The sequence below is a fragment of the Cucurbita moschata genome, unplaced genomic scaffold (genome assembly GCF_002738365.1).
Source record: "Cucurbita moschata cultivar Rifu unplaced genomic scaffold, Cmos_1.0 Cmo_Scf00033, whole genome shotgun sequence".
Lineage (NCBI taxonomy): Eukaryota > Viridiplantae > Streptophyta > Magnoliopsida > Cucurbitales > Cucurbitaceae > Cucurbita > Cucurbita moschata.
This window is the reverse complement of record NW_019268549.1, coordinates 395,702-422,085: the sequence shown is the minus strand read 5'-3', so window position 1 is coordinate 422,085 and position 26,384 is coordinate 395,702. Positions and strand designations below refer to the sequence as shown.

General features: G+C 32.5%; 3 protein-coding genes and 2 non-coding genes across 5 annotated transcripts; 1 reads left to right on the top strand and 4 right to left on the bottom strand.

Moving 5' to 3' along the window:
* Positions 1-4,427: 4,427 nt before the first annotated feature.
* LOC111430344 (14 kDa proline-rich protein DC2.15-like) lies at positions 4,428-4,862 on the bottom strand. Its single transcript, XM_023066566.1, has one exon. The coding sequence runs from the start codon at positions 4,812-4,814 to the stop codon at positions 4,440-4,442; it is 375 nt and encodes a 124-aa protein (XP_022922334.1). The 5' UTR covers positions 4,815-4,862; the 3' UTR covers positions 4,428-4,439.
* A 4,366-nt stretch (positions 4,863-9,228) lies between these two features.
* LOC111430343 (14 kDa proline-rich protein DC2.15-like) lies at positions 9,229-9,846 on the bottom strand. The gene has a single exon (XM_023066565.1). It carries the CDS (start codon positions 9,792-9,794, stop codon positions 9,420-9,422), a length of 375 nt encoding a protein of 124 aa, XP_022922333.1. The 5' UTR covers positions 9,795-9,846; the 3' UTR covers positions 9,229-9,419.
* Positions 9,847-13,268: 3,422 nt separating this feature from the next.
* Positions 13,269-13,342, bottom strand: TRNAI-AAU. Its single transcript has one exon. It is a non-coding gene; the product is annotated as a tRNA-Ile (tRNA).
* Positions 13,343-13,423: 81 nt separating this feature from the next.
* On the bottom strand, positions 13,424-13,497 carry TRNAI-AAU. Its single transcript has one exon. It is a non-coding gene; the product is annotated as a tRNA-Ile (tRNA).
* Positions 13,498-19,579: 6,082 nt separating this feature from the next.
* Positions 19,580-23,000, top strand: LOC111430321 (protein NRT1/ PTR FAMILY 6.3-like). The gene is made up of 6 exons (XM_023066533.1): positions 19,580-19,724; positions 19,804-19,981; positions 20,186-20,225; positions 20,311-20,882; positions 21,863-22,383; positions 22,471-23,000. The coding sequence occupies exons 1-6, from the start codon at positions 19,607-19,609 to the stop codon at positions 22,812-22,814; spliced, it is 1,773 nt and encodes a 590-aa protein (XP_022922301.1). The 5' UTR covers positions 19,580-19,606; the 3' UTR covers positions 22,815-23,000.
* Positions 23,001-26,384: the final 3,384 nt, after the last annotated feature.

The window sequence follows — 26,384 nt, the reverse complement described above, 5'->3', positions numbered from 1 at the left end:
GGCTCGTAACAAACTTGAAATGTTGACTTCATCCAGATTTCCCGTGATATGGAGCAAAATGTAAAGGCGTTCTTATTTCCAAGATGTTTGAGACCATCTTCATCCTCGATTTCTATATCAATTTTCACTAACACTATTGTTCATTTATTTTTGTAGAAATAGATTAAATACTTCATAGTAAAATGTAAGGAGGGAATTCGACAGGTGTCGGGCAAAGACTAGAAGGGTAATATACTCTTCATCTTCAGAACTTTTAGCAACATAAAGAAATTTTTCTCCACTCCGTCTTCCATTTTTTGTTTAAACAGCAATTCCCTCGCTCATTTAAGGCAGTTCTTTGAAGAACCCAACTCGGTATTTAATACATGTCTCTAAATTTTCTATTTAATCCTATCATTTTAACACAAGTAATAATATAGTCAAAATTTCTTGTATGGCATTTTTTTTCTCCATTCAACCGACTTTGTTCTATTTCAGTTGATGTCATTACAACAACCATTAAATTTAGTCCATATATTTAGTTAGTATATTTAGTTAGTGGTGTTTTTTTCCTTAAAAAAGAATTTATGAACATTCTCTAGTAAGTTTTGAAAGTATGTCCTTCATGAAATTGATAATATTTATTTTTTTTTATTTTTCAAGAAATATTCATACACATCGATGTTTTGTTAACATTTTTATCTTACATTTACATAAAATTTAAATTTTTAGATTACTGTCATCGATATTTTAAACTTTGGTTATATCTAGGCATTTTAAATTATATGATTTTGATATAGATCCTTATTGATTACCATTAACAATGTTTACTAAATTATGATGTGTGGCATACTTCTATTGGACCAATGATATTTAATTTGGCACCACATGTTACACAAATAGGTTGAAAAATATGAAAAACAATTAAACATATAATATGATCTGTTTCATAAAGAAAATAGAGATGCTTCACATGTCATACTATTATATGAATATATAGAGATTGTTAGAATGATATTTTCTGTTGTTATTGTATAATACTTCATATGCACAACACTCCCATATACATAGTTTTCAATTACAAATATAAATTAATACTTTGCCACCTAGCTCTCACATCCAATTCCAGATTCCATATTCCAAATTCCAAATTATAAGATAATATATGAAAATTACAAAATTTAATCCAATTAATTAATGTATATTAGAATTGAGTGTATTAGTAAACTAGAGAGATTTGTACATAATTTTGTGACATTCGAGCAAAGGATGAGTACATAAATGAACTAGAATCACATTCGAATAAAAGTAGTGATCTTTAAACATAGGATGACTAAGAAAGACTTAAAAAATTTAAAAGTTACTTTATATATTAATAAGGTGCATATTTCTTTTAGATGACTCAATCATGGGATATACAAAATTAAGTATGTTTTGCTTAAAATAATTTTATGTTGTGTGATCTCCTGATAATTTTTTTAAGAAATATGTGTCTGAGGACAAAACATGGTGAAAGAACCAATGTTGGTTTGTGGTATCCAAAGTAAGTAACTAAGCCCCCTAAAAACGTCAAAATTGGCTCCCAATGGAGTAAAAATTGTAGGAAATGATCCAAAGATGTCAAAGGGGCTCAAAATAGACAAACCGAGCCAAATGCACCGATTAGAGCTGCTAGAGTGCGCCAAGTTGAGCCGGCCACAGCTCGATCACGGATCAACCATGCGAGTCAGAGTGGCTTGCGAGTTGGCACAGATCTAGGAGTTGGGAAATGGGGCGTTGCTTTAGTTTATTTAAATTCATGTGATGTGTTTTTCGCTATGTTGTTGATAACAATATTATTTTAAATGAATTTAGTATGAACGTTTAAGTCTATGGCATCATTATGAAATGTTTTTACTACTGCACATATTAGGCATGTCATGCATGCAGTGGCTTCTCCATTTTATTATAAAAAATAGGGTCACTAAAGTTAGTATCAAAGCTTTAGACTTATAGATTTTGTAACTACCCTACAATTTTGGCTCAGAATGCTTCCATAGCCTTATAGTGACTCTTTGTCACCTTCACGTATGCCTTATAAGAGATAATAAATAATGTACATATGTTGGTTTACTATGCTTGAAATGTGAGTACTACACAATGTATTGATGATTTAGAACATGTTTAGATTTAGTAAGATTTTTATTGTAATTGTAAAGATATATAGTCTCACGAAAGGAAGTTAAAAAGCTATTAAATATTAGTATACGCATTAAAATGATTTTGTTGAGGAATGTTAGAATGTTTCCAAAAACAATGTAGTATTTTGACTAGTGACATGAAAAAGGAGTTACCACATGTACTTATAAATTGTTTCAAATGAAACAGCCCAGAAGACTTGGTAGACAATTAGAACTTATAGACTGCTATAGATATCAAAAGCGGTAGTGTCTAAGAAAAATTCTATCACTACAAATATGTAACTATGAAATCACGGTGTTGTTAGGAACAGGGGAAAAGTGATTTGGGCTTTCGAAAGGAAAATTTTACATGCTAATGAAATGAAGGAATCTCCCTGACTGATTCTAATTGTGATTTTAAAGCGAAATCTAAGTCAATTTCAGGTGTGAAATTTACGAGATAGTTAAAAGACTATGGAAAACCTAAGACAAGAACTGAAAGTCAAAACCTAAACCGGACAATTTGATAAGAATGCAAGTGAATTTAAAATGACCTACTAAAATGGACTACCCTACTCATGAAATGTTAATAGAAGGCTTAATATAACGCGGCACCATTATGCATGAAATTTGTGGTTATTGTATTATGTTGAGGGGCTAAACCAATGATAGGTGTAAAATTACCAAAATTTTCCTATAGTTATGCACCACTAGTTTTTAACTCGAGTGATCTCTAAATAGCAGAAATTTTTAGGAGTTTTATTATGCAAGGTTTAAGGCTATTAGAATATGTTAAGAACTCAAACCAATATCAGAGGTAGTAAAGGATCAAAATACCCCTATAAGAATTTTGAGATGTTTCAACAACCTTCAAATGTTATGAAACTTTATATGAGACTTATTTATGAGCTTAAGGGTAATCATGTGAGACCTCACGAGAGGATTAGAACATGTTTGGGGCACCAACCATGAGGAAAATGATGGAAGTACCCCAAAGACTCTTTATAAGAAATCAAGATTTGCATGAATACTAGGTGACAAGATGCTTATGAAATATTAGATGTTTATGAAAAATTTATGCATGTTACCACAATTGTTTATGACTCATAGATTAGAATTTACATGTTAAGAATCTTGCCTTAGTTGTGCCTCAAGACTTACCAAAGAACTCTTAGAGTTAGAACTCAAGATACCCTAAAGACCACTTTATGTGCAATGTAACATGATCTTATGACACTACATTACAGGGAATGCATGAATCCTTGGGCGTAGATATTCAGACGATGTCATAGAGAGCACATGAAGTTTTAGTGCAGGTATTAGGCTCTGTCGTGGGAAACGCATAAAATCTAAAGCATAGGTTAGAATTGAGTTGTTTGATGACCATAGGACCCCACGAGTCTCCTAACTAGGAGGAGTGTCTAGGGGACAATAACCTTCGAACCAAGGTCCTTGTATCATGGGGTTATCCCTCCAGGAAAAGACGCTAGACAACAATAGGAATACATGTGGTCGGTAATAAGAGGTGCAACAATTTAAGGGAGTAGAATGGTGACATCTTACACAGGAAGAGGGGGAGACAAGTTAGTGTAGGATGTTAGGAAATTATTAATTTGTCAACAAAGTAAGAATTCATGTGGCAAGTGCTTGATGAGTTATGACGACTTAAGGACGGCAGAGATGTTACAACCCCTAAATATTCTAGAGTAGAAGCAGGAAAATATAGTAATATATTCATCATAGGCAAATTTCGAAAGTATATACGACGATAAGGACAATCATCGTTGAACTAACTAAGTCGATAGATATTGACACAACCATATATAAAAGATATTGTAAAATTGCATGGAATGTCTGTGTGGATAGAGTTGGATCATATCCATACTTTACATCTAATTTCTAGTGAATTCTATCTCATTTCTAGTGCTTTGAAAGGGTGGTGCATGCAGTTGAATTTTAACACTGATCTCCCCCAATAAACAAATCAAAATGTCTAACTCGAAAACATGTTAAATTTGTCAAGCAGTTCAGACTCTATGGAATTCACCCTCAGTATATTTATACATGTGAATTTCCAACAAAATTTTGGTGGAAGGATTAGGAAAAGAAGATAGAAATAATAAATTCTTTCATTTTTAATATATTAAAACATCGATCACTAAGCAATGATCAATAGGTGAACTTATTGACCTTCAAACACAAGTAAAAAACATGAAGAAAAACAAAGAAGCGAGCTACAATTGTAATTATTTCAAAACATTAACCAATTTTGAATAATAATTGAGCAACAAAGATGGTAAATTAGCACTGGAATCCATTGGGAACTTTCTTGCCGCAGGCATTGAGAAGCAAGCTGAGGGAGATGGGGATGTTGAGGTCCTTTCCTAACACATTGGCTTTAAGGGCAGTGCAAAGACACACGGCAGCTTCAAGATCAACTAGGCCATTGATCAGACTGCAGCATGGAGTCACCGGTGGCTTGCCGATGGTTGCATCAACGAGACCGCCCAGCAATTTGGCACAAACTCCTAGTTTAAGAGTGTCTTTAGGGCATTTTCCATCCTCAGGGGAAGGTGTGGGGTTAGGGTAGCAGTCACCGCAGGCGGAGACGAGGGAGAATGAGAGGAGATTGAGAGCGAGGAGGAAGGCGAGGGAGGCAGTAGCTTTGGAAGCCATTGTTTTGAACTGAATGGAAACCAAAAGTAAGGTAATTGTGAGGTGAGAGATTGGTGTGGGAGAGTTGGAGATGGGTTGGGTTTTTATAGGGCTTATGGAAGCTGAAAGTGGCGTACAATCATAAAAAAAGAATGATAACTCCATCATCGATGTGTGGTATGGACTTTAGCTGGCAGAGTTGTAGAGCTCAGGAGTTTATGCAAACAGCTTAATTTTGGAGACTTGGTGAGATGGGGTCCCATAATTTTCCTCTTGTTCTTCCCTTAATCTTTGGGCTCATAACAAACTTGAAATGTTGACTTCATCCAGATTTCCCGTGGTATGGAGCAAAATGTAAACGCGTTCTTATTTCCAAGATGTTTGAGACCATCTTCATCCTCGATTTCTATATCAATTTTAACTCACAATATTGTTCATTTATTTTATTTTATTTTATTTTTGTAGAAATCAGATAAAATACTTCATAGTAAAATGTTAGGAGAGAATTCGACAGGTGTCGGGCGAACACAGGAAGGGTAATATATTCTTCATTTACATGACTTTTAGCTAACCCAAAGAAATTTCTCTCCACTCTGTCTTCTATTTTTTTGTTTAAACAGCAATTCCCTCACTCATTTAAGGCAATTCTTTGAAGAACCCAACTTGGTATTTAATATATATCTCTAAATTTTCTATTTAATCCTAGTATTTGAAGAGGTTATAATATAGTTCAAATTTCTTGTATATGGCCTTTTTTTTCTCCATTCAATAGACTTTTGTTCTATTTCAATTCATGTCATTGCAATAATAAATTTAGTCCATACATTTAGTTAGTGGTGTTTTTTTTTTCTTTTCCTTAGAAAAGAATTAATGAACATTTTCTAATAAGTTTTGAAAGTATGTCCTTCATGAAATTGATAATATTTATTTTTTTTTATTTTTAAAGAAATATTCATAAACATCGACCTTTTGTTAACATTTTTATCTACATTTACATAAAATTTAAATTTTCAGATTACTGTCAGCATCGATATTTTAAACTTTGGTTATATCTAGGCATTTTAAATTATATGATTTTGTTATAGATCCTTATTGATTACCATTAACAATGTTTACTAAATTATGATGGGTGGCACACCTCTATTGGGCCAATGATATTTAAATTCGACACCACACGAAAAACAATAAAACATATAATATGATCAGTTTCATAAAGAAAATAGAGATGCTTCACATGTCATACTATAATATGAATATATAGAGATTGTTAGAATGACAAATTTCTGTTGTTATTGTATAATACTTCATATGCACAACACTCCCATATACATATTTGTTTTCAATTACAAATATAAATTAATACTTTGCCACCTAGCTCTCACATCCAATTCCAGATTCCAAATCATAAGATAATATATGAAAATTACAAAATTTAATCAAATTAATTAATGTATATTAGAATTGGGTGTATTTGTAAGCTAGAGATATATATACATAATTTTGACACTTAAAGTAAAGGATGAGTACATAAATGAACTAGGATCACATTCCATAAAAGTGATGTTTAAATATAGAATGGCTAAGAAAGGCTTAAAGTTTAAAAGTTACTATATATATATATATATTAATAAGGTGCATATTTCTTTTAGAAAACTCAATCTTGAGATATAGTAATTTTATGTCATGTTGTGTGATATTTTATGAATTTTTTTAAGAAATATACCTGCGAGGACAAAACGTGGTGGAAGAACCAAGAATCGTTTGTGGTATCCAAAGTAAGTAACCAATCCTCTAAAAACATCAAAATTGGCTCCCAATAGAGTAAAAATAGTAGGAAAGGATCCAAAGATGTCAAAGGGGCTCAAAATAGACAAATCGAGCCAAATGCACCGATCAAAGATGCTAGAGCGCGCCAAGTTGAGCCAGGCACAGCTCAATCACAAGTCGATCATGCGGATTAGAGTGGCTTGCGAGTTGGCACGGATCTAGGAGTTGGGAAATGGGGTGTTGCTTTAGTTTATTTAATTCATGTAATGTGTTTTTCCGCTACGTTGTTGATAACCATATTTTTAAATGAATTTAGTAGGAACGTTTAAGTCTATGGCATGGTTATGAAATGTTTTTACTAACTTTTGTGCAAATATTAAGCATGTCATGCATGCAGTGGCTTCTCCATTTTATTATAAAAAATAGGGTCGCTAAAGTTAGTATCAAAGCTCTAGGCTTATAGATTTTGTAAACTACCCTACAATGTAGGCTCAGAATGCTTCCATGGCCTTGGAGGGACGCTTTGTCACTGTCAGGTATGCCTTATGAAAGATAGTAAATAATGTACATCTGTTGATTTACTATGCTTGAAATGTGAGTACTACATAATGTATCGATGATTTAGAACATGTTTAGATTTAGTAAGGTTTTTATTGTAATGGTGAAGATATATAGTCTAACGAAACGAGGTTAATAAGCTATTAAACACTAGTATACACATTAAAATGATTTTACTAAGGAATGTTAGAATGTTTTAGTGAGATGTCTTGAAACCTAGAAAAACAATGTAGTGTTGTGACTAGAAACACGAAAAAGGATGTACCCTCATGTACTTATAAATTGTTTCAAATGAAATGACCAAGAAGGCTTGGTAGATAATTAGAACTTATAGACTACTATAGATATCGACAGTGATAGTGTCAAAGAAAAATTATATCACTACGACATATGTAACTATGAAATCACGGTGTTGTTAGGAACAGGGAAAAAGTGATTTGAGCTTGCCAAAGGAAAATTTTACAAGCTAATGAAATGAAGGAATCTCCCTAACGGATTCTAATTGTGAGTTAAAGTCGAATCCGAGTCAATTTCAGGTGTGAAATTTACGAGATGGTTAAAGAACTATGGAAAAATTAAGACAAGAATTGAAAGTCAAAGACCTAAACCGGACAATTGGCTGAGAATGCAAGTGAATTTAAAATAACCCACTAAAATGGACTACCCTACTCATGAAATGTTAATAGAAGGCTTAAATAACATGGTAGGGTTATGCACGAAATTTGTGGTTATTGTATTAGGTTGAGGAGCTAAACCAATGATAGGTGTAAAATGACCAAAATTTCCCTATAGTTACGCACCACTAGTTTTTAACTCAAGTGGTATCTAAATAGCGAAAAATTTTAGGAGTTTTATTTCCTGGTTTAAATGGATTACGCAAGGTTTGAGGTTATTAGAATATGTTAAGAACTCAAATCAAGATCTGAGGTGGTAAATAATCAAAATACCGTGTAAGAATTTTGAAATGTTTCAACAACCTAAAAAGACTTCAAATGTTATGCAACTTTATATGAGACTTATTTATGAGCTTAAGGATAATCATGTGAGACCTCACGAAAGGATTAGAACATGTTTGGGCACCAACCATGAAGAAAAGGATGGAACTACCCAAAAACTCTTTATAAGAAATCAAGGTTTGCATGAATACTAGGTGACAAAATGCTTATGAAATATAGATGTTTACGAAAAATTTATGTAGGTTACAGAATTGTTTATGACTCATATGGATTAGAACTTACATGTTAAGAATCTTGTCATGGTTGTGCCTCAAGACTTACCAAAGAACTCTTAGAGTTAAAACTCAAGATACCCTAAAGACCTCCTTATATGCAATGCGACATGGTCTTATGACACAGACTACATCATAGGAAATGCATGAATTTTTGGGCATAGATATTCAGATGATGTTGTAGGGAGCACATGAAGTTTTAGATGCAGGTATTAGGCTTTGTCACCGGGAACGCATAAAACCTAGGGCATAGGTTAGAATTGAGTTGTTCAATGACCATAGGACCCCATAAATCTCCTAGGAAGAGTGTCTAGGGGACAATAACCTTCGAATCAAGGTCCTCGGTACAAAAAAAACATGTACCATGGGGTCATCCCTCAAGGAAAAGACGCTATCCCACGCTTAAGAGTGCATATGGTTGGTAATAAGAAGTGCAACAATTTAAGGGAGTATAATGGTGACATCTTACCAAGGACGCGGGGAAACAAACTATTGTAAAATGTTAGGAAATTATTAATGTGTCAACAAGTAAGAATTCATGTGGCAAGTGCTTGATGAGTAATGACGACTTAAGGATGTTATAGATGTTGCAACCCCTAAATATTCTAGATTGGAAACAGGAAAATATAGTAATGGCTTCATCATAGGCGAATTTCGAAAGAATATACGATGATATGGACGATCATTATCGAATTAACCAAGTCGATAGATATTATAAGACAATTGGACACAATCATAAATGAAAGATATTGTAAAATTGCATGGGGTGTCTGTGTCGATAGAGTTGGTCATTTTGATTTGTTTCCAAGTATATTTATACATTTCAATTTCCTCATTGGAACAAGCTAAACAAAATTTTGATGGAAGAATTACGGAAAGAAGATGGAAATAATAAATTCCTTCATTTTAATATATTAAAACATCAGTCACTAAGCAAATGACCATTAGGTGAACTTATTGACCTTCAAACACAAGTAAAAAAATGAAGAAAAACAAAGAAGCGAGCTACAATTGTAATTATTTTAAGACATGAACCAATATTGAATAATAATTGAAGCAACAAAGATGGTAAATTAGCACTGGAATCCATTGGGAACTTTCTTGCCGCAGGCATTGAGAAGCAAGCTGAGGGAGATGGGGATGTTGAGGTCCTTTCCTAACACATTGGCTTTAAGGGCAGTGCAAAGACACACGGCAGCTTCAAGATCAACTAGGCCATTGATCAGACTGCAGCAGGGAGTCACCGGTGGCTTGCCGATGGTTGCATCGACGAGACCGCCGAGCAATTTGGCACAAACTCCTAGTTTAAGAGTGTCTTTAGGGCATTTTCCATCCTCAGGGGAAGGTGTGGGGTTAGGGTAGCAGTTACCGCAGGCCGAGACGAGGGAGAAGAAGAAAAGATTGAGAGCGAGGAGGAAGGCGAGAGAGGCAGTAGCTTTGGAAGCCATTGTTTTGAACTGAATGGAAGCCAAAAGTAAGGTAATTGTGAGGTGAGAGATTGGTGTGGAAGAATTGGAGATGGGTTAGGGTTTTTATAGGGCTTACGGAAGCTGAATGATAAATAAAATATAATGATAACTCCATCATTCATGTGTGATATGCATTTTAGCTGGCAGACTTAATTTTGGACACTTCCTAAGATGGGGACCCATAATTTTCCTTTTCTTGTTCCCTCAATCTTTGGGCTCATAACCAACTTGAAATGTTGACTTAGATCCAGATTTTGGGTGATATGAAACAAAATGAAAATGGGTTCTTGTTTTTAAAATTCATAGCTTCATAGGTCTAGAAGTGATTTGGTATATAATAAGAGGGTTTGGAAATGAAAATGGGAGTTTTTTCTATTATGTTATTTCTTCAGATGTCGTAGAATATGAACCGACCTAAGCTTAAAATTTTGAAGTTTCATACTGATAGAACCATTTTTATTTGCACAACAAAAATTAAAGATTCCAATATTATTTTAGTTATTGTATTTTATAATATTAAATTTTGAATTTTTAAAAACTATTGTAGGACATTTGATTTATTATGATTTTTTTTATTTTTTTTAATAATAATAAACGGAAAAAATTACTTGCAGAGAACCGAATCCCTATCAGTTTCTCGTGGTGAATTCCCACCCCTATCCAAGCAAAAGTAAGTGTGTAATTTTGCGAGAATGAAGAATGATATAAATGGTAGGAAAGGTTTTCTCGGTCTCCACCCCACCTCGTTGACATCTCTACCAATGAGGTCTCTCAATCTTTTTACTTTTTCAAAAATATATATCTAATCTAGGGTATTAAATTTTTATGGTCGATATTTTCATCAATATTTCTACTTGGTCATGGTACAAATTAATATGAAATTTTATTGATATTTTTGTCGGTATTTTTGTAAAATTAAGGGTTTTCCATTATTGTCGATATCGTCATAAAATTGTATGATTTTGTTATAGAATCTTGTCGATTAACGGATGTTATTTAAATTTGGGATAAGATAAATAAGTAAAAAAATTGTAAATATGATACGTGGCTTAAAGAAAAGAAGATGATTCACATGTAATACTATTATAACATGTATATATTGCAATGGTATTTTGTATTAGAAACATAAATTAATGCTTTGCCACTTAGCTCAAAAGATTCAATTCAAGATTCCAATTTACGAAACATATATAAAAATTACAAAAATTATAACAATTAAAATAACGTAATATTATAATTTGGTGTACTAATTTCCCATGGTTAAAGGTAACCTTTTGGGTAATGACGTACAAGGAACAAAGATTAATTTTGAACCCGTAAAAAAACCATTCACATAAAATTTTCAAATAATGCAAATTATTATGGAATAACACTGCCATAAAATATTACATTTCAAAACGAAGTGCGTAATGGAGTTTCAACATACCAGATGAGGTACGAACATTACGAGTTCAATGTGATGTTCTTTGGCCTTGTGAATGCACCAATAATGTTCATGGACTCGAAGAACAGAGTATTCAAGGACAAAAGAGGAGCACGAGGAGCATTTGCAAAAAAAAAAAAAATCCTAACAACCCGAAAAGAAAATCAAGTGTATGTTAAGTTTTCTATGTGTGAATTTTGGCGTGAATTTGTGGTTTTTCTCAAACATGTTACAACACAAGGAGGTATTACCGTTAATTTTGACAAGATATAACTCAAGCAAAGTGCCCTCAGTCGATGTAAGATCCCACATCGGTTGGAGAGGGGAACAAAACATTTCAAGAGTGTGGAAACCTATTCGTAACAGACACATTTTAAAATCTTGAGGGAAAGCCTAGAAGGAAAAGTCCAAAAAATACCATATCGGCTCGCAGTGGCCTTGGGTTATTATAAATGGTATCAGAGTTAAACACGGTGCGATGTGTCAGAGAGGACGTTAGGCCCCTAAAGGGGTGGATTGTGAAATCTCACATCGCTTGAAGAGAAGAACGAAACATTCCTTATAAACGTGTGAAAAGTTCTCCCTAACAGACGCATTTTTAAACCTTGAGGAGAAGCTCAGAAGGGAAAGCCCGAAGAGTACAATATCTGCTAGCGATGGACTTAGCTGTTACAATTGACCAGTCAGAAAGTTTATAATGGTATAGAAAATAAATTTAATTTTATGTATAATAAATTTATTAATTTTATTTAATGTTGAATATGTGAAATATAAAAATAAAAGTTGAAAGATTTATTAAATTAAATTACAAAAATCATAACAAATAATCGGATATAATATTATATTAAAGACGTGATTACTACTTTAATTATTTTAGAATATAAATTTATAATTATTTATATTATTGAATCATAGCACAAATAAATATGACATATATACCATGTTCTTTAAGACTAACACAATAATTTAATTTCCACGACATCAATTGCTTTATTGAGATGTTAATCCTCATAATTTTTGGGATATTTTAATTTAATTATTGTGGAAAATCAGTACATATACTTTTTTTTTTTTTAATTATAAGAAAATAGCTGTCATGAAATTATGATCGATAATTAGGTAGTTATTATTAGTATTAATAGCTTAAACTATTGAATGGAGATTAATTAAATTATTTTAAAATGTAGCATGTGACATGTGAGAAGAAATTATGAGCTCGAATAATAACTGTGCACGTGGCAGTGTTCGACAAATAATATAGCATGAAAAGATTCTTTATTTATTTATTTATTTTATTTATTTCTTTGCAAATGAGATTCCATAAAATTAATATTTTATTACTTGTATTTTAATTTGTTATATCCTTGGAAAAACCACGTCGTTTAATTTATGTGAATTAAGTCAATGGTTGCTTAATGAAATAGTTACCAAATACTATTATTTTCTTGACAGATACCAAGTATTATTGTTTTTACATTTTTTTAGAATTTTTATGAGTAATCGCTTATATTTCCATACATTTAAATAGAATCTCTTGCACGTGGCTCAATAATAAATTTATTGGTTTGGACAAGAGGTGAGTTGCTAAATAGAAAAGACCGAACACTAGTGTGGTGCTTGGTATTACAATCGCACTTTTTCGAGTACGTTTATAAGTGATTGTGCTACACCCTCTTCAACACCGAGTGAGTCAGCCAACTTAAATTTGCGTTGGGAATCCTAAAGAGTGTGGACGTTTAATATTATGGAGAATGAATTTTTAGTGTATTTTTTCAATAATTAGTGTCATCAAATTAGGCTTTAATCACGAATTGATTGCACCATTACTTGGACTTAATCTTTGTAGTATAGTTATTGATATAGTTTTAGCCCAATGGGCTCTTTTTCAAGCATACCAAAGCCTTATCGTATCATATGAAAGCAGTCCGCAGACTCCAATTCACGAACCCCAGAAGAAAATACACTAAATTAAATTAAGTTTACGGTTTTGCCCCTAAAAATATAAAGAATATATATTGTTTTCAGACAAATGGCCCATGCAGGTTTCGAACCTGCGACCTTCGCGTTATTAGCACGACGCTCTAACCAACTGAGCTAATAGGCCGCGTTTGATGTCACGCTAAATTAAATTTATTTTATTGTTTTATCCCTGAGAAAATAAAGAAATAAACTGTTTAAAAGAATGTGGCCCATGCAGGTTTCGAACCTGCGACCTTCGCGTTATTAGCACGACGCTCTAACCAACTGAGCTAATAGGCCGCGTTTGAAATTGATCTTTATAAGAAATATAAAATTAATATACAAGATATAAATTATATTATTTTTTCTTAAAATAATACGATCTTTTTAACATTTTAGAATACCGTGATCAATGTTTTTGTAACACTCGAGTAAATGAGAGGTACATGAATAAATAAAAATTATATCTGAACGAGAGCGCTTTGAGAATAGGATAACTAACAAAGACTTAAAAGAATTAAAAATCACTCTCTAGCTCAAGCATAAGAATTTCATTATTAAACGTACTTTATCTAGAGCAATTTTACATCGGGTGACCTAAAAAAAATTTTCGAGCGCATGTGAGTAAAGACAAACATTGGTTTGATATATTTATAATACAAATGCAAGACATATTTATTATGAAATATTAGCTGATTTTAGTGTCCATGTACAAAAATGAATACACATTATCTTTTTCATTATTTTTATCATAGTAATTTATGTTATTTATGTAACTTTCAATTATTTCAACATATTTATTTATTGAGAAACATTGCAGGATGATTTATTAGATTATATTTTAAATTTATTTATGAAGAAGATAATCGTTGAGTTAGATAGAAAATTACAAGTGTGTGATGATCGAGACCATCATTTAAGCATCATTAATTAAAGTTTTATTTTTTAATTTACATATAGATTATAATATATATAATAAAGTCAACATTTCAATTTAATTAAACAAAAAAAACACAGAATTATATCCCGACACTCTCTATTCTTCACGAGCAGAAAGAAACAAAGGAATTTTGTATATATTTATCAAACGTCACACATTACAACCATATTATATAATAATAATCTCTCTCATACTCAGCTTTGCCCTAAAAAAACATTACTCTATAGATTCTGGTGGCTACAAATTAAAATACTTGCGTATACAATTGCATGTGTTAATAATAATCTTGCTTCCTACCATATACTATATTATAAAAATATTAGCATATATGATTTGTATTATAAATACTTATATGATTTTTTTGATTTGGATAAGAGTAAATTTTTCGTGTAAAAATAATACAAAAATACTTTAACCGAGCATATTCATTTTGGCTAAGTAAAACTATGATCCAATATTTTAACCGAGCATATTCATTTTGGCTAAGTAAAACTATGATCCAATATTTTAACCGAGGATACACGTTTAGCTACTAAAACTATGACCTAAAGCTTCAAAAGGTTGATGTTCACGAAAATATAAATCTCAACTTTACAAAAAAGGTTGATATGGATTGATATTTCTAAATATTTTAAATTTTTTTTTTTGTTTAAATGAGTAAATAAGTCTTTTACACAAAGTTAGAATGTTTATTATTTATATTAGTGATATAAAAGACGGGTATATAAATGAAGTCAATATCATATTCTAATCAGTACGATTTTAAGAATATGATAGTTATGAAAGGCTTAAAAGAATTAGAAATTAATAATTATACTAACAAAATGTACCTTGTTTTCTGGTAGCTCAATCGTAAAAGTAAAGTTTTGTGAGCTTACGTTCGTGGACAGTATCTTACTACTGATGAAGATATATGAACACGGAACGTTCCACGTCAGATTTGGAGGAACAATCTCTCTCATAATCAGCATTGCCCTTAAAATATTAGGGTTCCCTACATTCCATGTTTTTTTTTGTATAAATAAATGAATAAAAAATAAATAAAAACTTAGGTAAACCCTAACCCCATGCCTAATCCAGCTCTAATTCAGTTGCCCATTTCCAGCACAACACCTTCAAATCATGTCTAGACATGACTCCTTATCCCTCCCCTTCAAACTCCTTTCTTTATGAACTCAATTTATTAATCTTCAATTATTGCTATTTTTTTATTTAGGAATCCACTTTTTTTCCATTTTAAATCAATAATTAACATTATAATCTCGTCTTTAATTCCATCATTCATCTAATTTAATACAAAAATCTATTAATTTAGTGTTATTTTGACTTTCGATTAATCATTGTTTATGATATATACATAGTAAAGATGCTACGATGACACGTCATAACGATAAAATTATATAAAACAAATAAAAATTAAATTTGATAAGTAGAATTTACATCCCTTCCACGTTTGCTTGTATATAATTTAAATTTAGAGGCAAAAGTTATAATAATCTTAATCAACGTTCTTCACTATAGCTTATCATTTCGTCTCCTTTGATAGACTACTACTGTGAGATCTCACATCGATTGGAGAGAGGAACGAGTGTTGGCAAAGACGCTAAGATCTCGAAGGAAGATGGGTTGTGAGATCTCACATCGGTTGGAGAAGAGAACGAAACATTCTTAGATTTGAAACCTCCTCTTATAAGAAAAAAAACTCAAACGGTGGGCTAGGACTGTTACAACTAGCCAACCATATCATATGTGCGTGCTAAACAAATTTTATTTCTTAATGTGCGTGGCCATTATAATTTCAAAAGAGATATATTAAACTAAGGTTAAAATATCATTTTGGTTCATCCCGTTAATAACCGTTAAAATATTGTATAGGGACTAAAATGAAATGAGGTTTAAATTAATTTTAAGAGAACCCATGGACAAGTAACGTAAGCACAAGTGGCAATCTTCTGTCCATGAGCTTCCTTGGCTCTTATTTAATTTAATTTTGTTGGTCTCTTAGGGGCCAAAATCAATGAAACCCATTGGTTTGCAGTGGTCAAATCTTTGACTTTTTTAAATCATCCTTTTTTATTTTTCTGATTTTGAGTGTGGCTCTTGGAGCACATGAAAGATTACCCACGAAATTCTGTTCTTTAAAATTATTGTTATTTTCAGTTTCATGCTTAGTTTAATGTTCAACGTTGTTGTCCGTTTGTGTTTGGTTCTTTTTATAATCGAAACGAGGATAATAAGAGTGAGAAAGGTTGTTTTCAACCATGATGTCAATGTTTTAAACATTAGAATATGCTTTCGAGTTTCATTTATTTTATTGAAAATATTTGAAATGAAATTAGGTCTGATGTTTTTGTGACGTGATATTGATATTGTTATAAAGTTATAGTTGGAAGAAATTCTAATAAAGAATCATACAATATGGTACGGGTAGGAAAGACTTGCACCTATTTGGGTCGGTTTTATAATCATTTTTGAAAAAAAAAATTATGCTTGTTTCATTGCATTTTTTTTGGTAAGTTATTGGTTTTTCTTAAAACACAAATTTGAAATTTTGAAGAAAACATGTTTTAAAGAATTATTTCGGTAAAAAAGATTAAAAAAATTAAGACTATTTCATTCCAATATCCTGTGGAATACTTTTCAGAATCTAATATCTAAGCTCTGTGTGTGAGATCTCCACATCGATTAGAGAGAGAAACGAGTGTCGGTGAGGATGCTAGGCCTCGAAGGAGTGTATTGTGACATCTCATATTGATTGGAGAGTGGAACGAGTGTCAGTGAAGACGCTGGGCCCAAAGGGTGTAGATGATGAGATCCATATTGGTTGAAGAGGGGAACGAAACATTATTTATAAGGGTGTGAAAAATTCTCCCTCATAGACGAGTTTTAAAAACCTTGAAAAGAAATTGAAAATGAAAGCTCAAAGAGACAATATTTACCAGCAGTGAGGTTTGACAATTACTTTGTAGGTCCTACTAGAGTCATCGAAGAGCTAGAACACTTCATAACCTAGTCCCTCAGGTAAATATCTCCTAGTTTGTACCTTTAAATTTTAAAGTAATTAGTAACTTAATATGGTATCAAAGTGAAATATTTGCTAATTGTACGATCAACTTGTAAAATAAAATAATAGTAATATAAGATATAAGCTTACATATATCCTACCCGACATGACTCTAACTCAACTCGTTAACGTGACATTACAAAAGTTATTCAAAATTTTCCGTTCCTTTGAACTAAAAGAAAATGATAATATATTTTACTTTTAAAATAGTGATTTAAACCTCGAAACTTAAGCATGCTTAGTCTATAATAAATAATAAACAAATTTATTTCGAGACTTGGACCCGATACATATATTTTTTTTAATTATATTATACCCAAGTTGAGTTAAATTAAAAAGGAAAAAGAAAAAAAAAAGAAAAAAACTATGAAATGTTGTAAATTTGTAGGCTCAACAACTATTGCAATGGCGGATATGTACATAACCCACAAAGTCAACTTATTTTTCAAATATTGAAAATCACTTAATTGTTTTAAATTTAAATTTATTTAATAATAATAATTAGCAGTATTATTAGTATTTATTTTTTTGCCGACCTAACTCAGTGAGTCAAAATACGTGTCGTCCCACTTTGCATAAGAAAAAGAAAGCTAAGCAGCGAGGTCGATGTGTCGTTTTGGTTTTTAGTTTTCTATTTATGCAACCTTATCCACCTCCATACACTTCAACCGACATTGACAAAAAAAAGTCAACCATTTTATAGAAATTTAATTTTTAAAATTAATAACATTTTTAAAATATAATTTTAAATGGAACAAGAATATGGATTAAGAAAAATAGACCTAAATTTGGTTTAATTATCTATTTCAAAAAAGTGATATTTATTTTATTAAAATATTATTTTTAGTAGTTTAAGTTTAAACGATGGAAGTTCAAATCTCAACCGTGCCTTCGTTCAATTCAATTTAACTCGATAAATATATTATTTATTTTGTCTTGACTCGTGAAAATAATTTTAAAAAAATCTAAATTTTGGCCTTTCAAATTTTGGCCTTTCACGTTTGGCCCGCCGAATTTCCTAAACTAAGTGTTCATAAGGTGAGTTAAGTCTAGTTTATGAGTTGAGTTAAGTCGGTTTGAAACATTTTTAAACTCATTCCAATTGTTCGAATAATATATTTTTTTCAATCCAAACCACTCTTATAAAATAATAAACCCAATGGTTGAGTTGGTGCGAACTGTCTAGGTTATTTATATAAATTTTTGTAAACTCAACGGTTCGAGTAAATTTATTTTGTTGTGTTCTTCATCTTCTAAAAGTCAGAGACATATGAATGTTGATGAATGTTATAGAACAATAAACTGAGACTAAATAAGTAAACAATACGAGTCTAATTGGTTAGTGATCTTCAAACAACATATTTGGCATCAAAATTATATTCTATGTCCATTTTTCCAAAAATAATTCCATCAAAATGGAAGCAAATTACTTTAAATCCATTTAATGTAAATCATATTGTTAATATTTTAATGAATTGGCATGATACGAACAAACCTATTTAAGTTGAGTCCATAAGTTTTCCTAAAATCTAAATTTATTGTTCATTTTAAACTAAATATATATACACATTAGTTTTATTTAATTTTATTATGTATTTTCCGACTTCTCAAATATAATTTTTCAAAAAATATATTGAGATTGAATTACAAATTTTAATTATATGTTTGAAAATAAATAAATAAATCAACCTAAAGTAAAACTTGAAAAAATGGTATTGAACAACCTCAAGCAACCGAACCCAAAAAATTTATTATTGGATTGGGTTGAGTTAGGTTCAATATTTAATAAAAATTCTTTGAATTGAAAAAATTTATGAGCTGAACAATTGTATTGATTTAAAAATGTCTCAATCCGACTTAATCTAACTTAGGAACGCCTAACACTAACTTAATCAAAGCTCAATAATTAAGTGCAATGGAATTGATTTCAAACTTATAGTAATCGATCCTATTTGAACTTATTTACGTGTACAAAACTAGATTATTTTTGTGAGATCTCACATTGATTGGAGAGAAAAACGAGTACCAACAAGCACGTTGGGTCTGAAAGGGGGTGAATTACGAGGTCAGACATTAGTAAAAGTGAAGAACAAAACTCGTGTAAAAATCTCTCATTCGTTCATTTTAAAGTTGTCAATCATTTTGTTTTTGCATTGGAATAAACAAATCATATAAAGTATAAATGCACATAAAAAAAACTTCAAATTATGATTAAAGAAAAAAAAATCAATAAAAATAGAAATTTTGAAAACTTCAAACACAAAATAGAATATAATAATAGAATAGAATATTTTGTTATTATACGTCACAAGGTATGAAATTCCCACTATAAAAACCCTCCAACGCCATTGCAGAATCTTCATCCACTGCAACAAATACATATCCATTGCAGAATCTTCATCACCATGAGTATTCTCCCAGAAACAACTCATGAAAAAACCCTCTCAGATGCCTGGGACTACACCGGCAAGCCTGCCATTAAGGCCAAAACCGGTGGCTGGGTCGCCGCCGCCATGATTCTAGGTCCATTATCATTACTCTTCCCTTTCTATAATGCAAAGCTTAAGCCTTTTAACTCATTAGCTCTTCAAAAAAACTGCAGGGCCTGAAGGGGTTGAGAGGCTTACAACGCTGGGAATTGCAGTCAATTTGGTCACTTATTTGACTGAAACAATGCATCTTGGTAATGCTACCGCCGCCAACAATGTCACCAACTTCCTCGGAACCTCCTTCATGCTATGTCTCTTCGGTGGCTTTGTCGCCGACACTTTTCTCGGCCGGTAATAACATCAATTTTTCAAAAATTTTATTTATTTACTTCATAAATTTCAATTTTTTCTACCGGTTTTGTTGTCGTCCGTGTTCGTATGTGTCGGTCGTGTTTAATTGATTTGGAATGATGGAAGGTTTTTTCGTTTTTTTTTGTGGGGACAAAGACTTGGATGATTATTCTAATCGGTACTTTTTTTTTTTTTTCCTTAAAGGTATCTGACGATTTCCATCTTCGTAACGGTTCAAGCAATTGTAAGATTTATGTTATGTCGCTTTCTCGTTATTGATCTTATTTTTGTGTAAACATGTTTTAATCTAAATTTGTGGATTCAATTAGGGTGTAACTCTTTTAACCATCTCCACCATAATTCCAAGTCTCCGGCCGCCAAAATGTTCACCGGGGCTCTCACCAACTCCATGCATTCCGGCGGACAGCAAGCAGCTGGCAATTCTCCACACAGCACTATACTTAACGGCACTCGGCACCGGTGGCTTAAAATCGAGCGTTTCGGGGTTTGGTTCCGATCAATTCGACGAAGCGGATAAGGAGGAGAGAGCGAAGACGGCGGTTTTCTTTAATTGGTTCTTCTTCTTGATAAGCATTGGATCACTTGGAGCTGTGACAATTCTTGTTTATATTCAAGATAATTGGGGCAGGCAATGGGGATATGGGATATGTGCTTGTGCCATTGTGTTGGGATTGGTTGTGTTCCTGTCCGGGACTCGACGATACCGGTTTAAGAAATTGGTCGGTAGCCCGTTGACACAAATCGCCGCCGTGTTCGTTGCAGCATGGAGGAAGAGGAGGTTGGATTTGCCCTCGGATCCATCGGCGTTGTACCAAATCGAAGACGCCGTCGATGGAGCTGGGAAGAAGAAGCAGAAGTTGCCCCGCAGCAAGCAGTTCAGGTTGGTTTATTAGTTTATTCAGTTTTAACGCTTTAAAAAAGTCAACTACCATAATTTTTTTAACTCCTAATAATACCTTAATTTTGTATATTTTAAAAATAACCTTAATCTTTCGAAAGAAAGAAATTTAAAAATTATTGCCAATAATATTTCGACAAAAATCGTCTATTTATACTTCATAGATCACTTTCTTCCTCAGACTTTTAAAACAAGTTTAAGTTAAGGATATTAATGTTACTTTTGAAAGTGTATAGGTGTCTTTTTTTGTACGAACGGTAATGATATTTTTTTAACTTTAAAAAACTTATGGATATTAATGAAACTTTTGAAATCTCGAATATTTTCTAGTTCAATAGTATTTTTGAAACAAATTATTAATGATTTTCATCTAGAACTAACGATGAATGTATTTTTGATACGTGGTGATACTACGACTAAAATAGTTGATATAATGGGTATAATATATGATAATTTATTTAAATAAACTTACTTGTAAAGATGATTAATGAATTATTACATAGTTTTCGTGGGCATTCGGAATACGTTATTGTACCATATAAGCCAAGAAAATTGAATCCCAAATTCTACTTTTGGTCACCAATTATAGACTTTAATAACTTAAAAACTATATCCCATCCAACAGGAACCCGACAAGCTTAGGACAAAAAACATTTTCAACACTTGGAAGTTTGCCATAATTGAGCTTATTATATTTTAGTATTTTCAATTTTCACACAAAGAAATAAATTTATTATAAAGTTAGGCATCTAGCCGACAATTTTTATCATTATTCTATTATATATAACTCAATTGATTGGCTCTCCAAGTTGTGTGAAAAAGAATTAAAACAAATCAAAATGACCAAAAAGTTGAAAACTTTGGTTGAACCCAAGTTTGAATTCGACCAAAAATCATTAGATAATCATGAAATTATGTTAAAGATTACATTTTTATATTGAATTTGTTGGTTTTTTGTGTAGGTTTTTGGATAAGGCAGCAATCAAGGATGAAGAAATAGTTGGGAATGTTGTGAACAAGTGGAATTTATCAACCCTAACAGACATTGAGGAAGTTAAATTAGTGCTTAGAATGTTACCAATTTGGGCAACCACCATTATTTTCTGGACAGTCTATGCTCAAATGACAACATTCTCTGTCTCCCAAGCCACTACTATGAACCGACACATTGGAAAATCATTTCAAATTCCGGCAGCCTCCCTCACTGCCTTCTTCGTTGCTAGCATCCTCGTAACCGTCCCGATCTACGACCGACTCATCGTCCCAATAGCATCAAGAATTTTGAAGAACCCACAAGGGCTAACCCCACTGCAACGAGTTGGGGTTGGGTTGGTTCTATCGATAATTGCCATGGTCGCCGCCGCGCTTACCGAAATCAAACGATTGAGGGTGGTGGAGGAAAATGGATTGGTGTTCAAGCCAATGGCTGAGGTGCCAATGAGTGTGTTTTGGCTTTGTCCACAGTTCTTAATTGTGGGAGCAGGTGAGAAAATTTCCCTCATTTTGGCATTTTGGTTCGATTATATGTAAAAAGTTAGAACGTAAAAATTTTGATCGTTTGTGTATGCAGGCGAGGCGTTGACGTACATGGGGCAATTGGATTTTTTCTTAAGAGAGTGCCCTAAAGGGATGAAGACAATGAGCACAGGGCTGTTCTTGAGCACACTTGCTTTAGGGTTCTTCTTTAGCTCATTATTGGTTACAATAGTGGGAAAAGTGACTGAAAATGGGCATCCATGGATTCCGGACAATCTCAATGAAGGGAAGCTTTATGATTTCTATTGGCTGTTGGCGATCTTAAGTGTGTTGAATTTGGCGGTGTTCTTGATTTGTGCTAAGTGGTATGTGTACAAGGAGAAGAGGTTGGCTGATGAGGGCATTGAATTGGAGGACTGTGGCCCATCTGCCCATTAATCTATTATCCACTCTCTTGCTTTGTGTGTGCCTTTTTCTCCTAAGTATACAAGTTTAGAACAAACCCTTTTAATGGGTACCCTATGCTTTTTAATTATGTAAAGTTTTGATGTACCAAAAAGCCAAGGAAAAGCGAGAATCCCTTTTGAAGTTCTCTCTAATATAATATCGAAAAGTTCGGGTGTTTCCACAATTCATTGCTGCAAGATGAACTCTCAATCTTTGAAATGGTAACAAACACTGAAACGTTTGAATTTATTAAGGTGAGATAATTAAAAAAATGAGATTATTCTTTACAACCCAGTTTCATTAAAGTTGTGTTCATTTGTCTCGTACTTAAGCTTTTAATAATTTCCTAAATTCTAATGCTTATCTGATACATTGACTATATACTATTTAAGAATTACGCGTCTAGAAACATGAGATGACTTCAATAGATCCAACTTTCCAAATTTCATAAGCCAATCGAGATAATTAAACTCATTCCCGAGGAGATTCGTGTACATTATCCTTGAGAAAACAAATCATGATGTGAAGATTCAAATGACCCCATGTGCCAAAGAATGCAATGGGAAGATCCACATGAATGAAGTGAGAAAATAAGGAGAAAGAGGGTTTGCAGTTCCTTATAATGTGGATCTCATTGTCTTTTGTGTCTCAAATTATGTGATCATATATATGAATAATGTAATGATGTTATTATAAGATATAGTTTTAATATCATTATGTTACTATAAGATATAATTTTGGAATAGAATCTCAACTGGGGGAAGGAGTATCTGCTTTGGCTAGCTGGAGTTGCCAATTTCTATGCATATTCCATTTCATTATGCATACAACTTCATTAATTTAAGCTTTGTTTGACATTTTGATTCGTAGAGAGTTGAAATTTATATACATCCTTACCCAGTTAGCCCTCACAATTATTAATCAACAAAAGTATATAGCCATCCCCTCCGTTCAATGATAAAATTGAATAAAATATTACTTGCATGTAGAAATTGTTAAAAAAAAAATTGTTTTATCTCGACTCGAGGCCACATTTATGACAGTCATAATGATAGGTCTCTAATCATGAGCGGTATGTGTTTGCATTCCCTGACCCCATAGGATTACTTAGTAATTATTTTATAAAATACTCAAATCATGTCACAAATCATGTCACAGCAAACTCCAGTTAGATTCAAGCATGATATACTTTTTAGTTATTAGGAAAACCCAAATACTCTCTTTTGGATCGAGGAAACAGCTCTCGGAGATCTTTTTTCCTTTTGGAAGATACAAGAACATAAGCAAAAGCCTTAGTAACGGTCGGATGATTGTAAAAAGTCATAGCAAACTTCGTAGCTACTTGTACTAAAAAACAAGTAAGCGTAATTCCTCCTAGACGATGAAATATGTTGACGTGAGGAGGAACGTAGACACGTCTGTATGACTGACATGACATCACAAGGAAAGACAATGACACATGTATATGATAGTGATATTTCATTTTTTAGACTCTCAGATAGTATATGAATGCTTTTTTACTTTTAATGTTTTATTTAATATTTTCTTTTGTTGTCTTAAAGATGTTTTCGAACATGTAAGTCTACGACAGTGTTTTATGATAAAACTTTAAATGTTTGCTTTCATATAAAAGAGTATGTTATAATGACGGTAGCGACCTAGGTCAGTAGAAATCTTTAGTCGTTATAGAAATACTTCTATAAATACTTAAAAAGTCAATTCAAACATGCTCCAAAAATTATTATTTGAGATCGATAATTTGTGAACATAGAAACAATTATTTACAATTAATTTGTCGTTGATGGGTGACAATCATGTTTAAGAGATATTGATTCAAACCTACAACAATTAACGATAATATCTTTGAGGTGTTCGAGCAATACTCGAGTTGATATTCGTAACTTATTTGACACATATTCAATCAAATCTCATGCAAATTCATGATTTATATATTCATTGGTTTAGTTTTAAAGGGAGGGAAACGATATTAGTATATAAATAATGCATAGGATCTTCTTTTTATGTAGCAATTCCAGGGAACACTACAGATGGAATGGAACCATCTATGTGTTGAGCTGTTCAGTTTCAATTTTTAAGGATGGTTTAGTTTATTAATTAAATTTTGAAATTCAACTTTTTTTTTATTAATGATTTCTCTGCTACTACGCCAAACTCTAATAATTTCTGCAATTAATTCTAGCTAGATTCCAAATGACTCTTCATTTTACGAACAACTTGAAATGCATATACCCTAGCTTCAGTCCCATGGTCGTCACTGCGATGTCGTCATTCGTACAATGATGCCTTACCTTTACCTGAAAAACTAATAGTAGTACGTGGCTTAAATATTTTAAAAAATATTCAGTAAGTGACTTCACTGCTAAGTTTGGAAATGCAATCACATGCAATTATGTTTGGGACTTCTCATATCATAAAACATCATTTCATGCTCTTGGTCGCAACCTCCAGATCAGGAAGAATAAGACGTGTAGTGTTTCTCTATATACGATCCACACACTCGCACATGGACCACAGACGAGCTCTTTTACGTACCCCCTGGACCTGGCCTTCGACTAGCATACACTCACATTGTCGGTATACCACATAGGGAAGGGAGTGCGCATAGTGTCATGGTGTACATAATATTGTATTATAACATTGTAGTGTATATGTTTGTATTAATCTTATACATAGCAGGGAAGTATCTCGATGCACGTGAACATATACAATATGCATGAAGTCCCCACCATTTAAAATCATGGCATGTATCTGTGATGCGAGACAAATTTTTGTTCATTTTATGTGTAATATAGTGTATAACATGATACTACACTTTCATGACATAACACAGTCATCAATGGCATAATGTGTCAACGTGATATTCTAGAACATGACATACCTCATAATTATAACATAACATTATAAACAAACATTCAAATAATCACAAGGTACGGCACGTGCAAGGGCCACACATTATGCGCCGTTCATGCTTCAAACAATTCATCCAACTAAATTAGTAGTGAAGCCACTTACCTAAGTAGCTTAAACCGAATTCTCAAATTTATAAATGGAGAAAGCCCGTCAACCTACGTGAATTCACGACATTGGATTAACACACATTGAACAGCCTAGTTTACCTATTATTCATAATTAAACCTCTAATTTAGCAATTTAGCTTATAATACTTTAATTTAAACCTCTAATTTAGCTTATAATACTTTAATTTGACCAGCTGTACTCATCTCAAATGTTTTAAAAAACGTGAAAATTGAATATGTGAGGGTAAAAAAAATGGCAGGCAAAGTCCATAAAATAGTAGAACATAGTAAAATGGAGCAACTCGAGCCGTTTAAGCTGATTGGAGCTGTGGAGTCGAGTGAAGCCATCGTTAAAGAGGGGTGCGAGTTGTGACGTCGTGTTGGGTCGAGTGCACAGGTCAGATACCGATGGGAGGTGGGTTAGTTACAGAAGTCGTTGTGAGACGAGTGTCTTGGACGACTTCCTTTGAAATTAGTTTTTCAATGAGAATACAGCAGCAAGGGTGTTTCGGTATTGCGCCCT

Coding starts and splice junctions, on each gene's coding strand:
- LOC111430344 (XM_023066566.1), bottom strand. CDS start 4,814: ATGGCTTCCAAAGCTACTGCCTCCCTCGCCTTCCTCCTCGCTCTCAAT.
- LOC111430343 (XM_023066565.1), bottom strand. CDS start 9,794: ATGGCTTCCAAAGCTACTGCCTCTCTCGCCTTCCTCCTCGCTCTCAAT.
- LOC111430321 (XM_023066533.1), top strand. CDS start 19,607: ATGAGTATTCTCCCAGAAACAACTCATGAAAAAACCCTCTCAGATGCC. Junction 19,982..20,185: donor GCCGACACTTTTCTCGGCCG/GTAATAACATCA, acceptor TTTTCCTTAAAG/GTATCTGACGATTTCCATCT. Junction 20,226..20,310: donor TCGTAACGGTTCAAGCAATT/GTAAGATTTATG, acceptor GGATTCAATTAG/GGTGTAACTCTTTTAACCAT.